The sequence below is a fragment of the Somniosus microcephalus genome, chromosome 17, assembly GCF_052327205.1.
Source record: "Somniosus microcephalus isolate GS21.2 chromosome 17, FLI_Smic_1.0, whole genome shotgun sequence".
NCBI lineage: Eukaryota > Metazoa > Chordata > Chondrichthyes > Squaliformes > Somniosidae > Somniosus > Somniosus microcephalus.
The window spans coordinates 84,408,352-84,422,146 of record NC_141003.1 but is presented as its reverse complement, the minus strand read 5'-3'; the positions used below and the strand labels follow the sequence as shown (position 1 = coordinate 84,422,146).

The 13,795-nt window shown below is 45.4% G+C and overlaps 1 protein-coding gene across 1 annotated transcript in view; it reads right to left on the bottom strand.

Moving 5' to 3' along the window:
• Positions 1-6,866: 6,866 nt before the first annotated feature.
• LOC147105889 (proline and serine-rich protein 2-like) overlaps positions 6,867-13,795 on the bottom strand; it is a 71,009-nt gene continuing 64,080 nt past the window's right edge. The window contains exon 4 of the mRNA XM_086010770.1: positions 6,867-12,124. Within this exon, the coding sequence (XP_085866896.1) occupies positions 11,148-12,124 (977 nt within the window). The 3' untranslated portion in view covers positions 6,867-11,147. The remainder of the gene's footprint in view (positions 12,125-13,795) is intronic.

Here is a 13,795-nt window from a genome sequence, read left to right as displayed (position 1 = left end):
GTTGGTCGGAGTATAAATCAGGAAATAGTTGGGGCTTGTAATAAGGGAACAGCTATAATCATGGAGGATTTTAACTTTCATATTGACTGGACTAATCAAATTGGGCATGGCAGCCTTGAGGAAGAGTTCATAGAGTGTATTAGGGACGGGTTCCTTGAGCAGTATGTAACTGAGCCAACCAGGGGACAGGCAATCTTAGATCTGGTCCTGTGTAATGAAACAGGATTAATAAAAAATGTCCCAGTAAAGGATCCCCTTGGAATGAGTGACCATAATATGGTTGAATTCCAAATTCAGTTTGAGGGTGAGAGAGTTGGACCTCAAACCAGCATACTGAGCTTAAATAAAGGAGACTATGAAGGTATGAGAGTAGAATTGACTAAAGTGGACTGGGAAAACAGATTAAAGTGTAAGACGGTACAAGAGTAGTGGTCTACATTCAAGGAGATATTTCACATCTTTCAAGATAAATATATTCCACTGAGGAAAAAGGGGAGTAAAAGAAAAGACAGCCATCCGTGGCTTAGTAAAGTAATAAAGGATAGTATCCGACTGAAAACAAGGGCATATAAAGTAGCCAAATCTAGTGGGAGGATAGAAGATTGGGAAGCATTTAAAAGCCAGCAAACAATAACTAAAAGATTAATTAAGAAAGGGAAGATAGATTATGAAAATAAACTAGCAAAAAATATAAAAACAGATAGCAAGAGTTTCTACAGCTATATAAAAAGCAAAAGGGTGGCTAAAGTGAACGTTGGTCCCTTAGAGGATGGGACCGGAAAACTAGTGGTGGGGAACATGGAGATGGCAAAGACGCTGAACAAATACTTTGTATCAGTCTTTACAGTAGAGGACACTAAAAATGTCCCAACACTGGATAAACAGGGGGCAATGGGGGGGGGGGGGAGGAGCTAAAAACGATTAAAATCACTAAGGAGATGGTACTCAGTAAAATAATGGGACTTAAGGCGGATAAATCCCCCGGACCTGATGGCCTACATCCTAGGGTCTTGAGAGAAGTGACGGTAGGGATTGTGGATGCATTGGTGATTATTTTCCAGAACTCCCTGGACTCAGGAAAGGTCCCGGCAGATTGGAAAACTGCTAATGTAACACCCTTATTTAAGAAGGGAAGTAGACAAAAAGCTGGAAACTATAGACCAGTTAGCCTAACATCTGTGGTTGGCAAAATGTTGGAGTCCATTATTAAGGAAACAGTAACAGAGCATTTGGATAAACATAATTTAATAGGACAGAGTCAGCATGGTTTTATGAAGGGGAAGTCATGTTTGACAAATTTGCTCGAATTCTTTGAGGATGTAACATACAGGGTGGATAAAGGGGAACCAGTGGATGTAGTGTATTTGGACTTCCAAAAGGCATTTGACAAGGTTCCACACAAAAGATTACTGATCAAGATAAGAAATCACGGGATTGGGGGTAATATACTGGCATGGGTGGAAGATTGGCTATCTAACAGAAAACAAAGAGTTGGGATAAATGGTTCATTCTCGGGCTGGCAATCAGTAACTAGTGGTGTTCCGCAGGGGTCAGTGCTGGGACCCCAGCTCTTTACAATCTATATTAACGATTTGGAGGAAGAGACCGAGTGCAACATATCCAAGTTTGCCAACGATACAAAGATGGGAGGGAAAGCAATGAGTGAGGATGACATAAAAAACCTGCAAAAGGACATAGACAGGCTAAGTGAGTGGGCAGAGATTTGGCAGATGCAATATGATGTTGGAAAGTGTGAGGTTATGCACTTTGGCAGAAAACATCAAAGAGCAAGTTATTATCTAAATGGAGAGAAACTGCAAAGTGCTACAGTACAAAGGGATCTGGGGGTCCTGGTGCATGAAACACAAAAAGTTAGTATGCAGGTGCAGCAGGTGATCAGGAAGGCCAATGGAATCTTGGCTTTTATTGCAAGGGGGATGGAGTATAAAAACAGGGAAGTCTTGCTGCAGTTATACAGGGTATTGGTGAGGCCACACCTGGAATACTGCGTGCAGTTTTGGTTTCCATATTTAAGAAAAGATATACTTGCTCTCGAGGTGGTTCAGAGAAGGTTCACCCGGTTGATTCCGGAGATGAGGGGGTTGACGTATGAGGAAAGGTTGAGTAGGTTGGGACTCTACTCATTGGAGTTCAGAAGAATGAGAGGCGATCTTATCGAAACATATAAGATTGTGAGGGGGCTTGATCGGGTGGATGCGGGGAGGATGTTTCCACTGATGGGTGAGACTAGAACTAGGGGGCAAAATCTAAGAATAAGGGGCTGCCCTTTCAAAACTGAGATGAGAAGAAACTTCTTCACTCAGAGGGTAGTAAATCTATGGAATTTGCTACCCCAGAGAGCTGTGGAAGCTGCAACATTAAATAAATTTAAAATGGAGATAGACAGTTTCCTAGCAGATAAGGGAATTAGGGGTTACGGGGAGAGGGCAGGGAAGTGGACGTGGGTCTAGATTCGGATCAGCCATGATCCTATTGAATGGCGGAGCAGGCCCGAGGGGCCATATGGCCTACTCCTGCTCCTACTTCTTATGTTCTTATGTTCTTTCCACCAACTACAAGGCACAAGTAAGGAGTGTGATGGAATACTCTCCACTTGCCTGGATGAGTGCAGCTCCAACAACAGTGAAGAAGCTCGACACCATCCAGGACAAAGCAGCCCGCTTGATTGGCACCCCATCCACCACCTTCACAACATTCACTCCCGCCACCACCGGCGCACCGTGGCTGCAGTGTGTACCATCTACAAGATGCACTGCAGCAACTCGCCAAGGCTCCTTCGACAGCACCTCCCTCCCTAACAGCACTGTGGGAGTACCTTCACCACACGGACTGCAGCGATTCAAGGCGGCGGCTCACCACCACCTTCTCAAGGGCAATTAGGGATGGACAATAAATCATATCATAGAATTATAGAATTTTACAGCACAGGAGGCCATTCGGCCCATTGTGTCTGTGCCGGCCGACAAAGAGCTCTCCAGCCTAATCCCACTTTCCAGCTCTTGGTCCGTAGCCCTGTGGGTTACGGCACTTCAAGTGCATATCCAAGTACTTTTTAAATGTGATGAGGGTTTCTGCCTCTACCACCCTTTCAGGCAGTGAGTTCCAGACCCCCACCACCCTCTGGATGAAAAAATTTCTCCTCAAATCCCCTCTAATCCTTCTACCAATTACTTTCAATCTATGCCCCCTGGTTATTGACCTCTCTGCTAAAGGGAAATGGGTCCTTCCTATCCACTCTATCTAGGCCCCTCATAATTTTATACACCTCAATTAAATCTCCCCTCAGCCTCCTCTGTTCCAAAGAAAACAACCCCAGCCTATCCAATCTTTCCTCGTAGCTGAAATTCCCCAGCCCAGGCAACATCCTCGTAAATCTCCTCTGCACCCTCTCTAGTGCAATCACATCCTTCCTGTAATGTGGTGACCAGAACTGCACGCAGTACTCTAGCTGCGGCCTATCTAGTGCCTAACTTTAAAAAAAAAAGTTAATTTTTTTAAAAACTCTTATGCTGGTTAAAACAGGCCTTACGCCGGCTTTTACCAGGCGTAAGATTTCTAAGGTTTTCAGCGGGTGGAGGTTCTCCAGAAAGCGGAACTCTCCGCCCGCAGAGGCCCTTCTCCAGGGCAGGCGTCCGATCTGTCAAGGATTCTTGACAGACCGGAAATGCTGGTTTTCCGCGCATGCGCATAGCTTGCGAGGTCCCTACGGGTGTGTACACAGTGCATACACGCCCGTAGGGATCGGAAAATCCGGCCCATTGTCTCTATCAGTATCTGTGCTGTAGCTGCCGTGTGGTGTATGGAAAGTGATGCCAAGCAGGCAACTGAATAGCTTTATGAGTGGGTAAAGGTTACTTCTCAGCATTAGCGAGCATTTCTAATGAGGTAAGTTAAGCAGCTGGTTCTCCTGGATTCCAAGTTTCCAGTTCAGCTGGGCCATTGGGGAAGGGGTGCCAAGCGGGAGTGTCGCCTTTTCTTTCCACAGGAGGGGAAAACTGAGAGAATGAGTCACCTTGGGCCAGTATTTCACACCTCCCAACGGTTAGTTACAGTGCAGATTTGGAAATGAGCCTGGGAGCTGGCCGACTGTCCTCCCTCTCTCTCACAGCTGGAATACGGCGTGTGGTGCAGGGAGATCAAGTAGAACACATGATAATTTTGTACTTATGGATTGACACATTACAGGTCAATGAAATGGCACTATTCCTTTAAGAGAGAAGTGCTTTTACACTTGATGTATTTATGGTCTATGTCAGGGCACTCCCAAGATTTGAAGACATTGTTATATTGGAAGAAATGGTTCCGAGGAGTAACACTCAAATCGAGACCTAGAACCTCCTTCTGAAAAGAAAGACTTGGGGGGGGGGGGGGGAATTCAGTTGATTAGCGCTTCCCGTTAGCAACCTAAGAGGGCGTTAATGGGGCGCAAAGCAACTAGCGCCCGGGCGCGGCGATGTTTGTGCCGCTCACGAAATTAACTAGACATTTTGCGGTGGCGCTAAACACTACCGCCACGATCTGCGCCGGCAGATCGTGACGTCAGTCGAGTGCGCAACGCCCCGGTAGCGCCTCGGACCGAATATTGAGTGGTGTCCCGTCTTACCGCCTGCCGCTAGCAACGACAGGTTGAGGGGAGCGTTTTGCAGTTGGGAAGGGACTAGGGGAGCGCTATTTAAAGGCGGCCGCTTCCTGCCTTTTATTGTTGGCGACATTTTTGCACCACGCATTGAGAGGGAAAGAGAGACCTCTGGAGAGATTCAACGCTGTGTGAAGGAGTTTTGGGTACTGAGCAGCACTTTGCAGGTTCATTTTGATTTGCCCTTCCTTGTATTTATTTAGAAGAGACTGTGGGGGCTGCACTCTGAGCTCTTTCCCTGGGCCTCTCCATTGTTCTTTCCAGCAGATTTGATGTACAGGTCTCTCCAGGCCGAGACTCAAGGCTGCAATGAGCAGGATGTGGGTGGAGAGCAAGATCGACCCTCCCCTTTAAGAACTGGCCGGCACCAATCTGTCTGTGTTCCATTGCAGACTGAAATCACATGAGCTTCGCCAGTGTGGAAAACGCGGCAATTTGCGCACAGCAAGCTCCCACAAACAGCAATGTGATAATGACCAGATCATCTGTTTTAGTGATGTTGATTGAGGGATAAATATTGGCCAGCAAAGTTGAAGCCCATGGAATAAAAGGGACAGTGCCAGCATGGATTTGAAATTGGCTAAGTGACAGGAAACAGAAGGTAGTGGTGAATGGTTGTTTTTCGGACTGGAGGAAGGTACACAGTGGTGTTCCCCAGGGGTCGGTTCTAAGACCACTGATTTTCTTGATATACGTTAATGACTTGGATGTGGGTGTGCAGGCCACAATTTCAAAATTTGCAGATGACACAAAACTTGGAAGTATAGTGAACAGTGAGGAGGAGAATGATATACTTCAAAAAGACATAGACAGGCTGGTGGAATAGGCGGACACGTGGCAGATGAAATTTAACGCAGAAAAGTGCAAAGTGATATATTTTAGTAGAAAGAATGAGGAGAGGACATATAAACTAAAGGGTACAATTCTAAATGGGGTGCATGAACAGAGAAATCTGGGGGTATGTGTGCACAAATCATTGAAGGTGGCAGAGCAGGTTGTGAAAGCGGTTAAAAAAGCTTACGGGATCCTGGGCTTCATAAATAGAGGCATAGAAGGCCAAATTCGGTTGCTTCGTACCTCCCGTTAGCGCACTAGCAGGATGTGGGCGTCGTTGGCAATGTCAGCATTTATTACGCATCCCTAATCGCCCTTGAGAAGGTGGTGGTGAGCCGCATTCTTGAACCGCTGCAGTCCATGTGCTACTGCGTGTAGCAGTTTGGTGCAACTCAGAAGGCAGTTACGAGTCAACCACATTGCTGTAGGACTCACCACCTGCAAGTTCCCCTCCAATCCGCGCACCATCCTGACTTGGAAGTATATCGGCCGTTCCTTCATCGTCGCTGGGTCAAAATCCTGGAACTCCCTCCCTAACAGCACTATGGGAGCACCTTCACCACACGGACTGCAGCGGTTCAAGAAGGTGGCTCACCACCACCTTCTCGAGGACGACTAGGGATGGGCAATAAATGCCGGCCTCGCCAGTGACGTCCAGATCCCGTAAATGAATAAGAAAAATGTGAAGTCAGCTGCAGTAATGGTAAGAAAAATTGGTCAAGGCATTGTGGGTAAGAACAGGGTCAGGCTTGGTTGCGATACCCAGCCCCACGAGTCTGGGAACTTGCCTCTTCATGGATAAGGTACTCCAGTGCCCATGGGATCTAATAAGGTGGCAATGTCTTCAGGTATGGAGGGGAGAGGATAAAAAATAAAAAACACGTGGCTTCTCCACTTTTAATTTTTTGCAAAATGTCTGTTGCTGGTAACTTGCCCATTTACACCTCCTCTAAATCCATCTTTTGTTTCTTCACTTGTCCCATTACCATCTCCTTTTGCCTTGCACCATCATCCCTTTTGTCATTTAATCTCTCCTGCCTTCCATCCTATCACAGACCTTCCCTTTTGTTCTTTCCTCCCCTCCCCCCTTTCCCTACCCCTGCACTTGCTTAAAAACCTGTTCCATCGCCAACTTTTTCCCAGTTCTGACGAAGGGTCGATGACCTGAAACGTTAACTCTGTTTCTCTCTCCACAGATGCTGCCTGACCTGCTGAGTGTTTCCAGCATTTTCTGTTTTTATTTCAGATTTCCAGCATCTGCAGTATTTTGCTTTTGTATATTGCTAACGGGCTTGGTCTGCATGATACCCCCAGCACGATGCCAGTGCTCAAAAGTTTATTTTCAACCATTAAAACTTCTCATCAATGCGGGAACTGTTTTATATATGTAGTTTTTTAATGTATACAATAACAAATACATTACGTGACATCTTCCACCAACATATACAACTGTTCCTCAACCTTCACAGTGTTTTTCAAAACAAATATTGTTGATATTTTGTTGTTCCAGAGTTGCACTCAGGACACACTCAGAGTGTAAGTTTATGATTTATCAATTGAAGACAAGCAACCTAATTAATAAAGTAATTTTTGAATTTTTTTATATATGCATTTTAAAATTGGGACATATTTCAGAATCATCAGTCAAAAAGACAGAACATATGTACACATATATAATATAAAAATTTTAATAGTAATATATTCAGGAACAACTGGTGTGTATGGTTTGATTTGGTATCATGAGCTGAACCTTAATGAGCACTTCACATTAGGAATATGCTTAAACTCGGAGTGGCCATTCCAATCCAATCCAATATGGGGTATTTTGCAGCTTTGTATAACTACCGCAAAAAACCTTCTTCTAACCATTCACACAGCTCATAGAAACATAGAAGATAGGACAGGAGCAGGCCATTTGGCCCCTCGAGCCTGCTCCGCCATTTAATGCGATCATGGCTGATCATCCAAATTCAGTACCCGGTCCCTGCCTTCTCCCCATATCCCTTGATCCCCTTAGCCTTAAGAAATATATCTAACTCCTTCTTGAATATATTTAATGAATTGGCCTCAACTGTCTTCTGTGGTAGAGAATTCCACAGGTTCACCACTCTCTGGGTGAAGAAATTCCTCCTCATCTCAGTCCTAACTGGCTTACCCCTTATCCTTAGACTGTGACCCCCTGGTTCTGGACTCCCCCGCCATCGGGAACAGCCTTCCTGCATCTAGTCTGTCTAGTCCTGTTAGAATTTTATAAGTTTCAATGAGATCCCCTCACATTCTTCTAAACTCTAGCAAATATAAGCCTAATCGGCCCAATCTCTCTTCATACGTCATTCCTGCCATCCCAGGTATCAGTCTGGTGAATCTTCACTGCACTCCCTCCATGACAAGAACATCCTTCCTCAGATAAGGCGACAAAAATTGCACACAATACTCAAGGTGTGGTCTCACCAAGGCCCTGTACAACTGCAGCAAGACATCCTTGCTCCTGTACTCGAATCCTCTCGCTATGAAGGCCAGCATACCATTTGCCTTCTTAACCACCTGCTGCACCTGCATGCTTACCTTCAGCGACTGGTGCACAAGGACACCCAGGTCTCGTTACACTTCCCCTTTTCCCAATCTATTGCCGTTCAGATAATAATCTGCCTTCCTGTTTTTGCCACCAAAGTGGATAACCTCGCATTTATCCACATTATACTGCATCTGCCATATCGCCCAACCTGTCCAAATCGTACTGGAGTTTCTCTGCATCCTCCGCACAGCACACATGCCCACCCAGCTTTGTGTCGTCTGCAAACTTGGAGATATTACATCTAGTTCCCTCGTCTAGATCATTAATATATATTGTGAATAGCTGGGGTCCTAGCACCGATCCCCACGGTACCTCAGTAGTCACTGCCTGCCACTCGGAAAAAGACCCGTTTATTCCAATTCTTTGCTTCCTGTCTGCCAACCAGTTCTCTATCCAAGTCAGTACCTTGCCCCCAATCCCATGTGCCTTAACTTTACACGCTGATCTCTTATGCAGAACTTGGAGAGAGTGAACACACACACACTGACTGGTGCTTCAATGAGACTGACTACGGTGGGAAGGGAAAACAACAAGAAGAAAAGGAATTGTGTTGCTAATTTTCTGTTAGGCCACGGTCTGAATGGACCCAGTATCCTGTTTTGAGAGCCATTCTCAGGAATGCTGCAACATTCAGTGGAGTGTTGGGTCATTCCTTGCTCAATTGAATTCCTAACGTCAATCACTATAGCCAGTTGCCAAATTGGGGTGAGGTATTTCCCCACAGAATGAGGGGGCGGGGGGGGGGGGGGAACCCCAAACCTTTGGTCCATTCAGATATTTCTATTTTAACATTAATAGTGACCTCAACATCCCAAAGCAAGGCAGACTGTGAATAAAAGGCCTGGAGACGTAGAGAAGCGAGTCTACCAAGGCCCACAGGAAGTGGCTGCAAACAGATCCTGGGGTGCGTTAGTAGTACCTGTGGCCCAGAAACAGATTGTTGAGTTTTATACATGTGGAGGGACTGTAGTGTAAGAAAAAAAAATGCAGGTAGTATCTTACTGAGTTTGTGGAAAATGTGATTTGAAGCCAAGTTACAGTAACTGTGAACTGCTCAGTGTAGTGTACGGGGATGGCACTGAATAAAGATATGTTTGACCTGAAGTACCTGTGCGGAATATATAAAATATCTTATTGAGACACCATTCATACATACTTACACAAAGTAAATTCAATAATTGTGCACCCGCTGTGTGCAGAGCGGGAGGGAAAGTCTAAGGGAGATACTTCTTAGGAGTCAATAAGAGCCTTACTAGAAATTTGTTTTGACAATTTTTAAAAAATGCCAATATTGTCACCATGACGACAGGTCAGGTCAGGCCTCCCGCTGTGCTATGTTACTCCAATGAAGCCAATTCCAGAGTCTGTCTCTGTACGCCCAAGAGCGACCTCATTCAAAACACCGGGGGTGGGGGGGGGACAAATCACAGCTTCAAACTGGTCTGAGAATTGCTCTGCAGCCACCAGATCCTGGGAAACCATGCTACCAAGTCAGAACACAGGAATAGGAGTAGTCAGTTCGGCCCCTCGAGCATGTTCCACCGCTCCAATTAGATCACGGCTGACCTGCACCTGATCTCCATTTATCCACCTTAGTTTCATATCCCTCGATACCCTCACCCAACAAAGAAGGTATCGATCTCAGCCCCTCTCCCCTCACCCCCCTCCCCCGAGGCGCTAACGGGAGACGCAAAGTCACCCAATTTCACCCCCACACCCTCTTGATTTGTAACTGAACTGGTCAAAGACCCTCCCCAGAATGAACTACAGATTAGCCTAGCTGGGAGCGAGATCTGACACTGTGTCAGGGAGAGCATTTTTTTTTTTTTTAAAACGCCAGTGAAATTGTTAGTCAGCATTGTATTTTCATCGACAGAAAGGAGTAGGTCGCACACAAGGGACATTCCCATACTTTCCTTCCCTTTAATGTGATTCGAAGATTGTATTTTGTTCATAAATGCAATGGTTCAGATTGCAACAACTTTATAAAAACCGAATCAAGTCCTCTAACAGAACAATTAAACTTACCCAACATGAGACACAAAGTGCCCTCTTTATAATACATTAGCATATCTTTTTTAGGACAAACTTTACAGAAATTAAAATGATGTAAGATTTTTTCATAAGCGAAGTTGCAACTGTGATCCTCTGTGTTGTGATTTGACAAGTGGGTGAAGTGCGCCCTGTCCCTTTGTTCTCCGCTATACAACAACGGGCAGGTTAATCCAATTCTTTCAGTTCTGACCAACACAACTTGTTTTGCTGGAGGGGGGGGGGGGGGGGGGGAACGGGCAGGGGGGATTAGTTTGCTTGTGACGCTTTGACAGTTTTTCACCTGTGAAAATAGCCTAGATTGATTCCACAGTTGGCTTTTGGTGTAGGGACACGACGTCACTGTATTGGCATCCTTAGTTTGGACAGGTACAGTCTAATATTTCGGGTCCAAACTGCCCTGGTTAAAAAAATAAAAGAGTCAACATTCATATTCCACCAGACATGGTTAAGAGTTTTGTGAATTACTTCACTTTGCTTCGTGTAAACAGGTTATTTATCGACTTCTCGCAGGCTGGAGCTGTGCTGAGAGAGAGTTACAGAGCAAATGTTGAAAGTCAAGAAATGACCGTAGGTCATTTTGCGCTCCATACCATCATGATTTATTGAGTTACATCTTCATGGTGATGTTTTTGTAACATTGAAGATGGACAATAATGTCCAACAGTACACTATCATTTACACAGACTCGGGTAACCCAAGATTCACCAACATTTCCAATTGTTTAGGACATTGGGCCGTGCCCAAACAAAATCTAAGAAAGGAAAATGCTCAATGGAATGATGTAGATTTGTTCCACTTATTCTGGTCAATAGTGTCATCTCCATTAGTTTTCCATGGCCCCACCTAACAAAAAGGATCAGTAAAGATATGTTTAGGTTTGCAGGCCTCCTTGTAAATGCGCCATTAAGACCATTGAATGTAAAGCAAGTTGTCATCCATCAACCGTTAGCATTTTAAAGAAATCCTCTTGACTCTATCTGAAGGCAGCGTATAAAAATGATCTTCCTTATTCCTGAACAAAAGGCATTATAAATATTCCTGAACTTTATTGGTCCTCAGCAGACCCAGTTTCCGTAATGCTTCTTTGCGGGATTCATCTGTTGACCCACGGCCTGAAAACTGGACAGTAATTCCTTGAGGCCTAAATCCAGATGGCGTTTGAATCGACCGCCTCTTGCGTATTTCCAAAGTATTTAGTGATGCGCTCTGATGAGGAATCTCTGTGGTTTCCGGCTTAGAAGTGGGAGCTTTCGTAGCGAATGTAACAGGACTAGCCATGTGAGCGCCATTGGATACAGGCGGTACCTTCAACGAATGACTTGAACCAGAATTTCTGACCTTTGGTTTAAAGTCATTGGGAAAATCTGAAGAAGTCTCGTCTGATTCTTTGACCAACCCTAGTTTCGACAGAGCCTCACCCCGAGCTTGGCTAGACTCTGCTTCTTTGAAAGACAGACTTCTTCTTGAGCCATTGAGTCTACCTTTCTGTTGCCAGTCATCTGATTCAGCAACAAGAAGGCCTGTACCACCCAGATTGGCCAACACTTGTGCTTTGCGCTCGTGTATATTGACAGCTGCTTTGGTGATGGTGTTGTGGTACTCCTTGTTTGCTATGGATATGCTAATGTTGGATGGAAACTTTTGGAGCTTCATGTTTTTGTACTGAAACACTCGACTGTCAGTCGGAGAGGTGGAATTTGTGCCATCATTCTCGTCGGTGAATGGTTTTCTTTCTGTTGGAGACGTAGGAGACAGGCACCCGTTCTCCAGTTTTATCTGTGCAATCTTCTGTGCAATAACCACCGGAGTTGGCACCGCTCCGGGTGGCTTTGTCTCGCTGTAGAAAGCTCTGCTTGGCGCTATTTCATGTTCAGGAGATGTTCGGTCGAAGCTTCTTTGTTTTATAAGTGGTGCGGCGTATGTAACGGGAGGTGGACTCTCTGGCTGTTGCAGCTGAGGTTTCTCCTGGTTTGTCTGAACCTCCTCTTTCTGAAGTATGTCACCTAAAAGGGGAAAAAAAGTGTCATTTTTGATATGTTGGAAGATGCATTGCTCTAGACTTGACTATTCCAATGCACTCCTGACCGGCTTCCCACGTTCTGCCCTACGCAAACTTGAGGTCATCCAATACTCGACTGCCCATGTCCTAACTCGCACCAAGTCCCGTTCACACATCTCCCCTGTGCTCGCTGACCTACATTGGCGCCCGGTTAAGCAACACCTCGATTTTAAAATTCTCATCCTTGTTTTCAAATCCCTCCATGGTCTTGCCCCTCCCTATCTCTGTAATCTCCTCCAACCACCCCCCACTCCCCCCCTCCGAGATATCTGCGCTCCTCTAATTTTGCCCTCTTGAGCATCCCTAATTATAATCGCTCAACCATTGGTGGCTGTGCCTTCTGTTGCCTAGGCCCTAAGCTCTGGAATTCCCTGCCTAAACCTCTCCACCTCGCTACCTCTATTTCCTCCTTTAAGATGCTCCTTAAATCCTACCTGTCATGAATCTCACCATTCATGTAGAAATGACTCATGAGATAACACTGGGCGGCCAGCTGGTGGCGCCGTCCAAGGGAAGTATAAATACTCGGGCGTGGGGCCAGCTTGCTCAGGATGTTTTTGTAACCAGGAACTAGTGATGTAACTAGAACTCATGGTTGTGAAACAGTTGATTAAAGCCTTGTTTTATACTCACACCAAGTACTTAGTAGTTATCTTACGTCACTGCCTCTGACCAAGTTTTTGGTCACCTGCCCTAGTATCATCTTGTGTGGCTCGGTGTCAAATTTTTTGTCTTTTAATACTCCTCTGAAGCACCTTGGATGTTAAAGGCACCATATAAATACAAGTTGTTGTTGCTTTTAACAAGCTAACATGGTCAGAATTTGTAATTCCCCTATGTGCTTTGATGGTGACTTCAGTTACTTACAATAAAAATGGAAATAAAATTATTTCCATTAATAAAGCTCCACTCATTTAAAAAAAAAAGCATTTTCCTTGGATACGTGAAGGGAATTTCTTCCTTTTTTATTATTCGTTCACGGGATGTGGGCGTCGCCAGCAATGCGGGGCATTTATCGCCCATCCCTAGTTGCCCCTTGAGAAGGTGGTGGTGAGCCACCTTCTTGAACCGCTGCAGTCCGTGTGGTGAAGGTACTCCCACAGTGCGGTTAGGGAGGGAGTTCCAGGATTTTGACCCAGCGACGATGAAGGAACGGCCGATATATTTCCAACAACTGAGCAGCTCGCTGGGCCATTTCAGAGGGCAGTTAAGAGTCAACCACATTGCTGTGGGTCTGGAGTCACATATAGGCCAGACCGGGTAAGGGCGGCAGATTTCCTTCCCTAAAGGACATTAGTGAACCAGATGGTTATGACAATCCGATAGTTTCATGGTCACCATTACTGACACTAGCTTTTTATTCCAGTTTTATTTAATTAACTGAATTTAAATTCCTCCGCTACCGTGGTGGGCATTTGAACTTATGTCTCCAGATCAGTTAGAGCCAGGCCTCTGGATTACTAGTCCAGTAACATAGCCACTATGCTACTGTACCCCTAACCTACTAAACATCCGAAGACACTGGCACTGATTTGCTCAGGCTACGATCCTGGCGGTTATGGGGCATTGTGCCCTCTGGCACTGACCCAGTGGAGCTTGCAGGGTGAGTGGGAGA